Source organism: Tigriopus californicus, chromosome 6 (genome assembly GCF_007210705.1).
Source record: "Tigriopus californicus strain San Diego chromosome 6, Tcal_SD_v2.1, whole genome shotgun sequence".
In the NCBI taxonomy this organism is placed as follows: Eukaryota; Metazoa; Arthropoda; class Copepoda; order Harpacticoida; family Harpacticidae; genus Tigriopus; species Tigriopus californicus.
Genome location: NC_081445.1, coordinates 8,122,941 through 8,138,155, shown reverse-complemented (window position 1 = coordinate 8,138,155; position 15,215 = coordinate 8,122,941). Strand labels below are relative to the sequence as shown.

General features: G+C 45.2%; 2 protein-coding genes across 5 annotated transcripts; one reads left to right on the top strand and one right to left on the bottom strand.

The window, feature by feature from the left end:
• Nucleotides 1-3,182: 3,182 nt before the first annotated feature.
• LOC131881678 (short transient receptor potential channel 1-like) lies at nt 3,183-6,443 on the top strand. The gene is made up of 4 exons (XM_059228612.1): nt 3,183-4,033; nt 4,091-5,484; nt 5,552-5,811; nt 5,900-6,443. The coding sequence occupies exons 1-4, from the start codon at nt 3,451-3,453 to the stop codon at nt 6,375-6,377; spliced, it is 2,715 nt and encodes a 904-aa protein (XP_059084595.1). The 5' UTR covers nt 3,183-3,450; the 3' UTR covers nt 6,378-6,443.
• LOC131881679 (potassium channel subfamily K member 18-like) lies at nt 6,350-10,914 on the bottom strand. 4 transcript variants are annotated; one of them, XM_059228616.1, is made up of 9 exons: nt 9,212-9,589; nt 8,746-9,136; nt 8,234-8,385; nt 7,945-8,166; nt 7,686-7,860; nt 7,437-7,489; nt 7,228-7,373; nt 7,038-7,159; nt 6,352-6,967 (listed from the first exon to the last, which is right to left on the bottom strand). In XM_059228616.1, exons 3-9 carry the CDS (start codon nt 8,347-8,349, stop codon nt 6,449-6,451), a joined length of 1,353 nt encoding a protein of 450 aa, XP_059084599.1. In that variant the 5' UTR covers nt 8,350-8,385; nt 8,746-9,136; nt 9,212-9,589; the 3' UTR covers nt 6,352-6,448. The 4 variants fall into 4 exon arrangements, with proteins under 4 accessions (XP_059084598.1, XP_059084599.1, XP_059084600.1 ...); XM_059228615.1 differs by lacking the exon at nt 8,746-9,136 and having other exon boundaries at nt 6,350-6,967; nt 9,447-10,518; XM_059228617.1 differs by lacking the exons at nt 8,746-9,136; nt 9,212-9,589 and adding an exon at nt 10,535-10,914.
• Nucleotides 10,915-15,215: the final 4,301 nt, after the last annotated feature.

Below are 15,215 nucleotides of genomic sequence, written 5' to 3'. Positions count from 1 at the left end.
TGAAAAAAATGGTGAGACACTCTGAGAACTCAAATGTGGAATGAAGGAAGGGAGGCATTAATTGCAACCTATTTGATTTCATGCATGCACGCCAACAGAAATTTTGCATAGCCTCCTCAAGTGCGTCTTCCGTTTGTTTAAATCGTGTGAGGACGTAGTGGCTTCTCTTGGGGCAAGTTTAGTTTGAGAGTGGTATTCGAATGTCAGTTAATGCCCCAAGACATAAGGTGTGCTGTCAAATTTTCTCTTCATATTTCATTCCCTAAATCCATAATTCACGTCTCATGAATGGGTCTGAAATCAAGTCCTGAGACTCTTCGAGCGTCAGGAATGCTGCCATCTCTACATTTTAGAGGCCGGAACAATAGGCGTGTGCAAATAATGCTAGGAAAAAGACTGGTTGCTGGTGATTTTTGAGTGCAATCATTTACAAAATTAACGGTTCTGCTTTTTTCCGTAACAATTTTTTTATTCAAGAAGCGCAATAATGACGGAACTCTCAAATGACCAAATAGGACCTTCAAAAGAACCACCATTTGATCAATAATCAAATCTAGGGTTGCCACTTACGACCACATGAGTTTTGGTCCTCTGTTCATCTTGCTCATTCGTTACGTTTACTTTGTTGGTTGCAAATGCAAAGTTGCAAATAAGCCTCTAAAGAAAGTGTTGGCCCTTGAATGTTCCAAGTTAGGTTAATTTCAGCATTGCTCTGCTATGATCGATAAAGTGATAATAATTAAGTGGATCTATTTATTTCAAGGCACTTTTATTAAGTTCGATGATTAAAATTGTTAGTTTGTGGAGATATGTATAATAAGGGAAAATGTCTACGGCGAGTATGATGGTGGGAGCATGAGTAGTGGTAAATGTAAATTGATATCGGTGACTAGAATATAACAATGTTCAATTACATTGCTCATTTGGAGTCTGAATATGCGTATGTTTTGATGAACAAAAGCTGAATAAGCTAACTTAGTTTTTCGAATGTGAAATTTTCCTGCCTTGGCATAATATTCATTTTGGCAGTCTGAGTTATGTCGTCGTTTCAAAATCGTATCACAATATGAAGTTATAAAAACAAACCGTAGAAGGTACTGATGATCTCTACATATTCTGAACATCCCTAGTGATCAATAGAGTTCAGTACGGAGTACCGTGCTGGAAAAAAACCCTCATCGCTATATCGCTATCGCCAATGAGAAGGGAGCTATGCTGGAGTTGGCCGTGGAATTTTACCAATGTACCTGAACTGATTCGATCGGATTCGGGTCTTTAGAAGCTGGATGAGGAAAGCGTTATCTCAGAGGGGAATTCGGACATAATACGACACTACACTTCTCGAACCATCCAGACTCATCAATTATTCGGTGGTATTGGCAATCCGACTGGGCCTGTAGTGTGCAGATATGAATATGGGAATATTCAGTGAGGAAATCATCTCGGAAAAGGTGAAAATCTAAGATGATGCCTCCTCCACCATCACTTCGGATGTATTGCCAAATTCATTGGATTCTTCACAGGTCCTTTAGGTGTCAAAGGACCACCGACGATGTCGCGTTCCTTTCGTGTGGATGCTAACATTCGGCTAACAATAAGGCAAGCACAAAAAAAGAGTCTGAGCACCATTCACCAAAACCTTTTGGAGATTCAGTTTGAATAGAGCACCGCTCGGCTCAAGTCTCCTGCGATCGATGGCATTCTCGCCTTCCACATCATTAACATGCTCCCTCCGCGGAAATGTGTCACCATGCCGCCAAATGGCAATCGCCAATCACGCACTCTTTCACCGCTCGATCTCGCGGTCTTTCGATCGGTCGGTCGGTCGGTCCATTAGGAGAATCGAACTTCGTAGAATCTAACCTGTCCGCCACTTCTACTTCTTCAATTCCGTTTTGAAATATCCCAGGTCAAATTGACAAATCCGGATGGACGTTAAGTCTCATTTGTGCATTTTTATATTTTATCAAAATAGGCTCGTTCTTCGCTCAGTAAAATGCCTTTATTGAGTTTTAAGCTTGTTCGTTTTATTACCCCCCAACAATTCAGTGCCCGGAATGATCAGGCTAGGGATGGGATACGTATTGATTTCCCCGTCATTGTATGTGGATGGTGTACCGCCGATCTATCACTACGGCAGTTGGACCATGATGGAGGGTTAACTTGGCGTGGCTGCTCCCCTTTTCGTCTGTTCTGCCTGTTTGCCATTGATATGCACAAAGAATTAATAGCGTTGAAGGGGGCAGCCAGAAATGAGCCCCCTGTTCATATCGCCCTCCTCCGTTTCCTTCCTTCTGTATGTTGGTTGAACCATAATCCTGAGCCGATAGCTGTGCACCATTGGCTGGCTAGCAGCGTTCCCATATCATTTTCAAAGCGGTATTGACAGAATTTTTTGGGCAGAGCGTGGCGAATCTCTTCGTTGATGTTCATACTAGTACTATGTACGTATATGGAGAGCAGAGCTTCGTGGCCGTCATGCTTTTAAGTGAGCTTGATGCTACGTCGACTTGCATTTCGAGCGAGTTTCTATCCTCCTGCTTGGAAATGGAAATCAGTTTGAGAATTCATTTCATATTTGATGTCCCCAGGTTGAAATGGTTCCAATGGTATCGTTTGTGTTTTCCGAGTGTACATGCTTGGGGATAGGCCCTAATATGGTTTGAATAGCCGCAACCAGATTTCAATTTCCTGCTTTGATTGTAGCGTGTCCACGGAATTCGTTGCATCAAGTTTAAGCTTATTAGACATAGTTTCGCGCTAGAAGGCGGGCTTTTTCCTCCCGCGGATCAAATAGACGTAATCGAGATCAAAGTGTCATGAGCCATTGCAAATCATCATGAACAAACTGGAGCGTAGAGGAGAGGCAGTAAAAATATGCCTCGGATCCTCGCGTAATTTAGTCATTGACGTATTTTTTTTCTTTTTTCTTCAAAATGAAACGACACGATGGTTGTTCAAAAAGAGATGACCTCTCTGTCTGATTTCGTGTCATTTGACGGACAGCCATGCGTGAATTGGAGTGTCATTTGGGTGTCTCTCTTCATGTCGCCACTATCAGGATTTTCACTCATCTGTCCAAATGAACACTTTGAAGTGGATGAAATCTACTAAATCCGATGGTGGAAAACGTGCAATTACACATGTACTCTCAGAGGTTTCGTTTCTCTCTCCATCAAGATGACGGCGGACCGTTTTTGGAAAGTCTTGGGATGAGATTCAACTGATGGCCCTAGTCGGTTGTGAAACTCATAAAGGTTGATCCCCTTCTCGTTTTTTTTGTGAGAGTGTTATTGTATCGTCTCCATATCCCAATGTTTACATAGCGTTCCCCGGCCTATTTGTAACTAAGTCCATCCAGTCATGATGATCACCGAGGGAAAAAGTAGAATCCACAAAAGTGTGGAACTTCCACTTCAGTCGTGAGTGAAGTGGAAGCAAGGGTGGAACATGGATGGATCAATCGACGGGGAAGAAGATGGTGTGACCACCAAAAGGTTCAAACGAGTCCGGAGCCGCCATGTTCAGAAGCAAAGGGAGACCTCGAAACTCAGGGAGATGATCTTCCTCAGGGATCTCCACTTTGGCTTCTTACCCGATGATTGTGAGACCGAGTTCGCCGATTGCTTTGAGCACATCCGAAATGACGCCACCTTCGCCGCTAAATGCTTCAAGTTGGCATTGCTCAGTCGAAATGAGGATCTGGTGCGGGTATTGCTGGATCAATTGGACATCACCAAGGACAATTTTCAGAAGATCAACTCCACTTTCCTGGAAGGGTTATTGCTAGAGGCTGTGGAATTGGATGATTTTGAGTCGGTTCAATGCATTCTGGCTTGGCGAGACGCTCGAGGGACTCAAACTGGCCTCACTGATGTGGATAAGAAGTTGTTGAAGATGCAGAAGAAGGCCCAGGAAGTGATCGTGGCTGCAGCTGTGAAGGGCAACTATAATATAATCAAGATGCTCTACGGCGATGGCTACAAGATCTTTGACCGCGTTGGGCAAGACAAGGACCCTTTCATCTACGATAGTAAGTGTTTACACGATGTAGTGTTCAACTCATTTTTCATCTTTATTTAACCTTTAGCTCCCGGAGGGATGACCCAAACGGATGTCATGGAGTCGCACATCGAACGGATTCGGAGCTTCAAAGCCATGGCCAGTCCAGCTTATATGGCCATGACCTACCAAAAGGATCCTGTGGAGCATTGCTTCGATTTCACCCGCAAAGCCGATCTCGGGATGCGGAAGGAACCCGAGTTCCGAAGCGAATATGACCTGGTTCGTACGAAATGTCGACAATTTGGAGTGGATATCTTGGACAGTTGCCGTAATAGCTCGGAAGTCGAGCAAGTCTTGGCGGGCAGCCGGTTCAATGGTAACAAAGCATACTCCGTCTTGTACCGAGCTCTCCATGAAGACCAGAAAGAGTTCGTCTCCCATCCCTACTGCCAAGTGTTGTTGCACAATAAGTGGTTGGGAGGACACGATTCCGATTGGACCGTCAAACATGGATTGTTGAAAGCACTCCATATTGTGGTCCTAATCATGTTTTCGCCCATTCTTTGCCTACTCTACATTCTCAGTCCCTATCGAGATCACTCACAGATCCAATATCCTCACAATGCTCCCATGAGATTCCTACTCTGGTTCATCAAGCTATTGGATCGCCCAATTCATCGTTACATCTTGGACATGACTTCGTATGGCTTATTTTTGGTCTTCATTCTCCTGTCCGTGATTCACGGAATCGGAGATCACAAGAAACGAGAACGCACGTGGTACTTTAACTTCTCAGCTCTTTGGATCCTCGCCCAATTTGCCAAGGATATGAGCATCCTGGGCCAAGTTCTCTTGGGCCGGATCATCATGACCAAGTTTCGATTCTTTTACGCCCTGATTATGGACATTCTCTTTCTTAGTGCCATTGGATACAAATGGTATGGCTATGACTCGTTGAAAGGGATCACGGGTGGTCTTTTGCTGGACCGAACCAAGGTTCTCCCCGTGAATCATCCCATCAATATTGGTGCCAACCTGTATGGAGTGGCCTGCTGTATGGCCTTTTTGAAAGTCATTTTCCTTTTTGAGATTCATCATAGGTTTGGACCCATCTTGTTCTGCATCAAGAATGTATTTTGGGACATCCTGAGCATCGTTGGGTCCTTTCTAGTCACGGTCTTTGCCTTCGCCGTGGGACTTGTTTCTGTCTTTGGCATCTTCAATGATGATCAAACCAATTTCTCTGATTTTACTAGCGCCACAAAGACCCTGTTCTGGATCATTTTTGACCCCGGTAAGGAAGAGTATGCCGACATCGAGCCCACCGAAGTCAAAGGACCTCCAATATCGGGTGGGTTGCTCAAGCCTCTCCCCATTCCCGGATTCAACGACCATCTTTTTGCCACCTTAAGACCTCCCTCAGAAGATGGTGATAGCTTGTCCCACAACTTCGGAATCTTCATCTGGGGTTTTTATCAGGTAAGATCACTTCTGAGGGCAAATAGCACCTCCTAAGATCATAAGATACCGTGTGTCTTCAACGCAGGTGTTTGTGGTGCTGATCATGATGAATCTCTTGATCTCATTGATGACCACCACGTTTGCAAAGATCCAGAGAAACGCGGACGTGGAATGGAAATTCACGCGAGCCTCAATTTGGATCCATTACTATGACGACTTGAATTCGATCCCAGCTCCGTTGAACATCATCCCGTCTGTTTATAGTGTGCGTAAAGTTTATCTCTGGATCTGCCATCGAGGAAGATTCATGGACGATGTGAAAACTTGGGCTTCGTCAAAGCTGATGTAAGCCAGACGAGATGAGCTTTCGACACGCTTCTCTCCGTGAAAGCAAGCACTCTCTCTCCATGACCATTTTTGTTACTCATTCTAGGGCCCAAGAAAGTAAAAGAAGGCTCTATGACACTCTGATCGAGCGTGTATTCCGATCTGAGGAGAAGAAGGAGGATTCGAGGATAGGACGCTCGGATATTGAAGCATTGGAAAAAGAGATCTCCATCGACATCGCTGACTTGCGACGAGATATACGCACACTGAGGAGGGATCTCAGCTTGCCCACGTCCAAGTTTTTAACCCCCAGGGACGGGTATCCAACGCGAAAGATTTCCTCTGCTTTGACGCCAAGAGCCAAAGAGAAGAAAGTCTCGGAAGAAGATGAAGAGCCAATGGAAAACCAGGACCAATTCAAAAGGTTCTCAGGCATTCATGACTTTGCTTCCATCAAAGTGGATAACCGTCCCGAGGTTGTGGAACACTTGGTCCAAACCTTGGGACTAATCGGAGTGAGCACTGATGATATAGTGAGCAAAACGAATGCTTCCACTTTGGAACGCCACAATTCAATCGTTTAATCTTATTTTCAACTTGTGACATTCTTCATACAACACTGAGTAATAAATTGATCCATCAATGAGTCATTCACTTAGTCCATGTCCTCAAATTCTTCATCGGTGATTATTCCCAAAGCGTTGGCCATGCCCCGCACTTTCCGGATAACCCGCTCTTGAACCAAGTTGAAGGTCATGACCAGGAGAGAAATGCCGAATAGAATATAAGTGGAACAAATGGCAATACTGAGTTCGGGGTCGATCTTTTTGGTCTTGGGAACGAAATCGCCAAACCCAATGGTAGTAAGGGAGACAATGCAAAAGTAAGCCGAATCCAACAAGGCCCAACCTTCAGATTGGCTGAATAAATAGGAGCCTCCCATCACATAGGCTAGTACGACCACAAAGCAGAGTGAGACTGGAACCTCCTTGTTCCAAATATCTTCAACGTCATAGAAGTCCACCTCCACGGGATAATCCATGGAATCCTCGTCCAAGGTCAGCCTTTGGCTCCGAAAGCTTTCGTTGATGGACCGTGGTTGATGCATTAACAGGGTTGGGAGTCGAATCCCTGGGGTGGTAGGACTCGAAGGACTCGAATCCCCACTACTGACCTGAAAGAAAGATATTTATCTCATCCTCAAGAACATGCCCGAAAAGATTGCGTACTAGCGTTTGACTCACTTTCTCACTTGGTAGGTTCAATTGAAGTGATTTGGTGCTTCTCCGACTCCGGTTTGAGCTCCGGAGACCATTGTCTCGATGGAATTCGGGCCTAGCCATAAGTGTATCAGACCGGCTTTGACCTTGATGGGAGAAAAATACAAGTGGACGTCAATGAAACGTGAAATGAGAATGCTTGGATCGCTCTCACTCAATTCCTTGTTCTTGTTGAATGTGAACACGTTTTCGGTTTCATTGGAGGAAGCAGTGATTTGTGGGTGGGTGGGGCACATCCCGTCTGGACTAGTATTGCTCAAACTCCCACTGTACCACGTTCCTCGAGTGCTTCGAAAGGATCTAAAATATGGTATGTGTAAGTTTTATTCCATTCGAGAAATTTGGCCAATTCGTGCTCTCTACCTCCTCTTGGATTCGGGTGACATGTGGCTGGGTCCACCAAAAGTGCTACTCGCCTAAACGACCAACAAAATGATTACTCTTCATTCAGTTCTGTCTGCCTCGCTGCCTCGTGGTCATTGTCCGTTGTTGGCTGGGCCAGAATCCCATTGGGAATCAATCCCCATGGACTTGTCCCTCAACCATCAACTGATCAACTGTCACCAGAGTCCATTGAGATCGAGGAATTCATGCTGAGAGACATCAACCAACCTGAGATCGGACGGACATGGACCTGAGTGGTGGTCCTCGGGAGTGAGGGTGATGATAGGATAATGATCTCCTTCCTCGAGCTAATGGGACCGCACGTTGTCGCGATGATGAAACCATTCGTTGTTGCGCTTGTGAACTTACACACACGTAGCAGCACAATCGCCAATAGATGAATCTATGAGCATGAGATGAGAATTGGCTTAGGGTTCGTCCAAAACAATGAAATGAACGTATTAGGAGGTAGGCATTGCTGAACGACCTGAAGCTTTTGGCCATGGCCTTGCCAGTGTTGCCCAGGCAAAGGAGTAATAAAGGCATGCCCAGAATCACGTAGACCACGGTTATGATCTTGCCCAATGTGGTCTTTGGAGTTTGGTCGCCATATCCAATGGTGGTGAGACTTACAATGGAGAAGAAGAGGGATCCCGGAAAAGTCCACAGAACATTGTCTTCCGATTCAAATCCATTCCAGCCATCTCTCCTACATCCATGGGTAGATACGCAAATGACTGACCATATTCTGGGAGGTCATGGCAACACTTACTGACTTCATGGCGTGAACCAGTTCCAATTCGAATCCGTACAACCTCTCCTCAACGCCTCCAATCCATTCCTGCTCTTGCAGCACCAAGGATCTCTCCGTCATTGACCAGATATCGTCCATCAATTTCTCCCGCTTGTCTTGGATGCTTTTCTTCACCTGGAACAAAGGTTTTCCCTTTTTGTTACAGAAGAGTACAAACCTCTTTTTTCTTTATGGGAAAAGAGTCCTGACCATGATCTCGTTGTCACGTTCGAGTTTTTCAAAGATCAGTCCACCAAGCACACAATAGCCGCACATTAGAGCAATCAAACCGAGATGAGAAATGGTGAACGAGATGAAGGCCTTCAATTTGGCGCAAAAGACATTACAACACAATCGACAAGAATTGGAATTGGACCTGTCCAGATGCTCCTCTAAGCCGTCCATGCTCTTTCCCCTCCAGACATGAACACTCGAACTTCGTATTTGAGTGGATTGAAATGAACTTTCTCATTGTTTACGCGATCGAAATCTTACCCTCCCTCAAACGTCGGATGGAAGTTTTTTTTTGTATAAATGCTCTGGCTTCCTCAGAATATCTCCGTTCACGGGGAAAAAGAGATGACGCCCAAGTACTGAATTCAATAGAGCACAGCTATCAGTCCAATATTCATAATTGATCCAATCGGACTCTTGAGCACTGCGGCAGAACCACCACTACTACTGAAAAAGTGCTATTTAAAGATAAATGAATGTGTAAAGTTCCGTGATCCTGAATGAAAGTGGTGCCTTGTAAGTGGTGGAAAACATGGTTTGGTTGATCGGATCTCTTCCACAATTGAATTCTTCATGCCTCGATAGCTGGCCTCCCAGGGGGTCTCGTAAAGGACCCCGGGGGTTCAAGCCCTGGCTCCATGAGGAACCCCGACTACGAGGAAATAGAAAAAGGTGTGGATGAAGAAGAAAAACCCGAGCGACAACGAACCCAGCCAGCACTGCTCACTTGGTCATGTTCGTCGCTGCATGAAATCAAGTTCCAACTTCGAAGATGCACATAAACTAAAGTATGAAGTGCTAAATATTCTCCAGAAGCCATAAAAGATTGGCCGGATTCATGAAATTGATCTTGGATGCTGTTCTTTGTCTGGGGTGAGGGGTAGGGACAGCATCTTGACCACTTTCGTCTCAATGGTTGGTTTGGATATTTTTTAAAATGTTTCCCGTGTTTCCCCACGAACCTTGAGCAACAAGACGGGGTGGCATTTTCCCATGAATCTCGCGTTGGGTGAGAAATCCTGAGGATTACCATGACAATGGGGAATATTCTCCACCTTCTGAAGATATCTCGGAATGAATGAAACTTCACCACGGTCCATTTGTCGGAGGGTCATTCGAATGCAATCCAATTTGCTCATTTATCTTCTATTTCTCCTTTGGCCATCCCGAGGAATTTCGTCCATTCAAAAGCCCTAAACAAGAGCCCGCTCAGGCAGGATCAAGGAAAAGCCTCCCTCCCAAGTGAATGCCACATTCAACAAATTGGATCCGTTCTCATGTGGGACAGCAACGTGTTTTGGGTTCCATTCTTACAAGACATGTCCGATATCCCCGGACTGAGACAGATGCAAGATTTTGCCATGACCTTGGTTCTCGTAGAATTGATGTGGTCTTCGGTGACTGGAGATTCCCCCATTGAAGCGGTCACCGACAAAAGAACCCTTGGGAAGCCATCGAAAGAAAGAGTCCACGAAGAGAGACAGTCGTCCATGGTGGAGATCATCGCAAACCATCGGGTCACAATACTCGCCGGAGCATCATAGCAATGTTTTGTGCAGTCCCCATTCCTCATTGAACCAAAGGTTTGCCGAAATGTCACATTGGCATGGACACCGAGGTGGCCTGCTCAACCCACACCCTCTCTCTTCACCTCGGTCTCTTATGGAGCGTGACCAACAAATTGCATTCCTGCCTTGTCGTCACTTCACTTGGTCGGTTGGTCAGATTCGAGCCCCAAATCCATAAGCCTCATCTGGCCCAAAAACGCAGGAGTGGCGAATCGTCGCTGGTGGTCAGGTTTGAGGAAGAATGGCACTACAAGTAATACCTATGCATTGAGCTTGAAAACAATACGTTTCTCCCTGTTCATTTGATTCTCACAAATTGATCGCCAATGAGTGCTCAAATGCCTTTGGGCGCAAGCTCGGAGTATCATGGAATAAGTGCCCAAGAAGAAGCCCTCCTTCCATTCCCGTCGATAATGGCATGAACAATCAGAATTGGCCATGGCTAAAATCCAGATAAACATGGGCACGCGGCCGACACTCACTCTGATTTTTCAAGCCTTTTTTGAGCCCATCAGTTTCGGACAAGCATGAGGGGATTGAGCGCCACCGAGACGCACAGGACGTACGGAGTGTGTACGGTCCTTCACAAAAAGGGGCTGGAGATTGCAAATCATCGCTCGTACACCCGTCTTGAAACAATGACCATGGCATTGGCGAATTGAATTGTGACAAGACATAGGCAATCTCTTCGGCAAGCGAAAGCGAAAGAGCCCATTTCCTTTCTTGTGAATCAAAGTCAATGGATTTGATGTCGGGCGTATTGGAGCATCATTCCAATCTCATGTTTGACACATTCTTTCAAAACGTCCTGGGGAGCGGGCTTGAAAATCAGAAAAAAGTGCCGCCAAGTTCAGAAAATCACAGTTCGTTCCCCACCCATGCTTGCCAAGCCAGCCAGCTCCACTAACTCATCTCGGCAATGAAGGCATTCCAGGCAAGAGGAGATTTGAACGAGCCGCCATGAGGTCGAGCAACAGCTGAACATTAAAAAAGGCGCATGCCGTTAAAAAAGATGATCTAGGTTGGTGGCAATCAGAAAAGGGCCAACGGAGAGCTGAGCGAGAGAGAACTATGCCAATTATGCCACTACGAGTTCAGGTTAACCCTATCAGATTTATGGGTGCGCTTATGGGATCAAATTAGGAGAATTTATTCATTCCCTCCCCGAGTCCAAAAAGAAACACCGCGATGACTTCCCGCCTATACATTTCAAGCCTGCATGCATTCAGCTTCCTAGCGGGGATCAAGGAATTTCTAATATAAAAAATAATGCGCGCTCAAGGTTTGGATTGCCATTTTGGTGTTCAAGTGATGTTGCCAAATCTCGCAGAAGCCTGATGAGAATTTGGTATTGCTATTGTGACATTTGACAAAGTATCTCACAGATTCCTTTCCACTTTGATTGAATGCACAAGCTCAATAGCGGCTTGATCCCACTTTTACAATGACTATCTTGTCCTCAGAGATTTTATGAATGCTCACTTTTACATGTGTAGTCGCCCAAAAAAGCCTTCTTGTATTTTCTGAACCGTTCATAATTAAACAAAAAATACGACGCACATTCTCAAAAAAAAGCGGAAGGAACGGACTTTTTGACTTTTACTGAATTTACATCTGTAATTCGGATATCAATGGACTTCTGATTTGCTTCGGCCCAATTTACTCGCCTGAACAGACCCGCGGAATGTTTTCCCTCAAAATGACAAATTAAGAGCAGATTGAAAAAAAGTGGAGTATATTGTCTGAGCAGATTCTTGACTAGCAAGAAAGGTTTGGTGCTCTTTTTGCGTATTCTATTTTTCCTCTGTGAGTTTCAAAACAGTTAAGGTCGGGGAATACAAGTACAGTTATCCATATTTTGCGAAGCATGACATATCTTCGTGGAAAATAATTGCAAAGCGAGGTAGAGATCCCTCTGACATTCTTGGCGTTTATGGAAATTCTGACGACTCGTGAGCAATGCGTCGTCACTATTTAGTTTGCAGTGGGTGGGATCTTGCGTCAAAGAATTGGACCCCGGAGCAAAAGCACGAGCAGACACGTTTAAACCGCAATGTGAGTGACATTGTAGTCGCCATATCTTCTTTTGTACTTCTCCCGCAATGAAGCTGCTAACCCGAGCATAATAAGTCGACATGGCGACTTTCATAGTTTGACGATTGGAATTTGATGAATTCATTGTGTGAGGTCAGAGCGAACTGGATATCCAGCATGATTGACAAGGAAGATTGACGTAGGACACTTCATCAGATCTGAACGACAAGGATTCACAAAGGAAATCGAGTTGTTCTGATTGTATTGATAGTTTTTATTATGGGCTCTCCGCAGAAGTTGGTCACTTGTGCCAAACACCCACAACCACAAGCGCCTGGTTGGGCAGACCGATTTCGTCAACTGTATTCCTTTATTGCTTCGAGTTAACGGAGCACGAACGACGCGGTTCTAAGCAAGACTCCCGACGACCCAGTGCAATCGGTTATAAAATGAACTTTCAATGAAGGAAGCTAAATTTGGGTGACCGGGTTTGGCTTAAATGTGCCAACTAGTTCTTGTCGAGTGAAGATCGCTCACCCGAATCTCGGACGGGCCGGATTCTGTGAGTGATATAAATCTTGCAATTCCCCTTTGTCGATGGCTAATAGGATTTTAGTGACAACAAGATTAGTTAGCTCTTTTACTAATCCTTCCTGGTGTGCGACTACTCAGTTCGGGTCCTCTTGGGGTGGAAGGACCTCAAGAAAGGGAAGCAGAAGCTCAAGGAGAAAAAAGGAGGTGGAGTTGCTCAGGGAGACAAACTTGCCTCTTTTCACGTCCATTTCAAATCTGACATCGCCGGCTTTTGACTTTTGCCTTTTACTAGACACGTTCTAGGCCATGTAAACCTGACAAGGTACCTTCCATACAAGTTGAGCTATACCATGGCCAAAACGGATTTCTTGACGCGATCCGGATATTGATTCTGGCTTGTTTCTAAAGGGTGTTTCTCAAAAGCTTCAGAGGCATGTATTTCCCAAACTGTGAGTAACAATCAATAAGTCAAAACGCCCAAAAATATTAGTGTTGTTGTCAGAGCTGCTTTGAGATCGCTCGAACAACATGACTGGCTGCTGATATCCATAGCCGTTTTCCACCCATACGAATGCCTGAGGGGCGAACTTCCTCTTGGCTAAAAGCACGTTCACACTACATCCAACCAATATTCCTCGTACTATCACGCCAAACGAACAAGCAACCAACCCATCCACCAAGCAAGCAAGCAAGCTCTACTACACGTTCAACCATCTCCATGAATACTACATGGAGGTGGAACGAATCAGACATCCCTGAGGAAGAGCGTCGAGCGAATAAAACGACATCATTCCCCTCCAGCTTTGGGTTGGCTGCCGCCTCAATGACACAAAATTTGCATCCAACTGGATTTCTGATGAAGCTGAGGAGCGCTCAGTTGGGATGATATTCTTTCGGGAATGGATCCCAATTGCTTCGAGAATGTTCACTTCTGGATTGGGAGACATGGATGGGCTCCCTCCTACCCATTGATTTACCTGGTACTGCATTTTAATTCTGGGTGATCGGCGGCTGATGCTGGCGGCCAAGGTGGCAGGATTCCCGCTGGTTTACCATTGGAATCAGGGTGTTGAAATATGTTTCTCTGACTGAAACGCACGGAGGTATTTTGCTTTCAGTGAAGTCAATTGGGCTGATAGAGAGAAAGAGAGGAAGAAAGAAAGAAAGAAAACGAGGAATACCCAGGTTTTTCTCCCAAAACATCCTTCCCCAACCACCACCCTCAAACCCCAGTCACTTCCATTTGGGAGGTCTGCTCCTTTTTTGAGCTTTGCCGCCAACCCCTCCATTCAAATGGTGAAAATGAGCGAACACCCCATTGACTCGGCTCAATTTGGTGTCAATTCTGCTCATAATAGAACAAACTTACTGAAAGGTCACCCTTTAGGCTGGTTCGGGTGGCAACCCTTTCTTCGTCATCTTTGACTTTGGCTTCAGTCACCTTTAATGGAGGGGGGGAGACCGGCTCATGATTGAGTGATTTTAGCATAGAACGGGTTAGTAGGTACCCAATTTCAATCCCTCAGGAGGACGTGGATTACTCGTTTTATGGCTGTGGAGTGTAATTCTCAATCTGTGGCCATGGCAGGGAGCTATGATAGATGGGTTGATTCATTCGATTGGGGGGACCCACCAGTTCCTCCATCCACTAAAGGTGATGATAGAGTAGCAATTAATTGTCATTAGTCATTACCCCTCGCCTCTTCCACTTTAACTGACCAGTTCGCGGACGGACCAAAAGCGATCCCCACCTCATTTTGGTTGGTCTCAATCTCGGCAACACTTTTTTGAAGCGATCTTTCTTTTTTTTCTAACTGAAAGACGCCTTTTAACAGTTTGGAAGCTGGGCCGAGATTGAAGCTGAAGCTTTGTACTTGGCGAGTGAGATGAGAACCAGCACCAGCTGGACCAAAATGGACGCACCGACAACGACGTCGTCGACGACGACATTTTGTTAATGCTCATTGTGTCGACTAGTCTACATTAGGCTTCAATAGGCCAACAACATGGGTGCTCATGGTCTGGGTGGTCTGTCGACTCTCACACGAACTTACATTTTCAAGCCAATCATGTCGATATTGAAGCGTTCCCATTTGACACTCGTCGTCTTTCCGTACCTAGAGAGGTTTCAAATGAAAGGCGAGGATATTAGGCCTCGCGGTCAAGGTTTGTTCAAATGTTCGAGCCGATCAAATTAATTTTTCCCGAAAATGAGATTACCCAGTCACGCTGGAATCAAAGCTGAAAATCGAGGATCAGTTCCGCATCTACCGACTTTGAAACTTCATGGCACCCTTTCGAGTAAAGCTGCCAAATTGCCCAGAGAGGATGGAGAACCCTTCCCTACAATTTCAGAGACATACCTACCTTCCACCAACGGGCTTACATATGAGTGAGCTATAGAATAGCTTCATTTATCTAGGAAATGTTGTTTTGAGGGATAAAAACATGTCAATACAAAAGGGATTCTTAGCAATTTTACGCCTGACATGCTATTGTACCACGGGCTCTTGAAGCTTTGATAAGAACTATGAAATAGGTCAAAACAAGTTTTGGAGAATTAATCAGTCGTTGCTGTATTGCACAGAACACAAT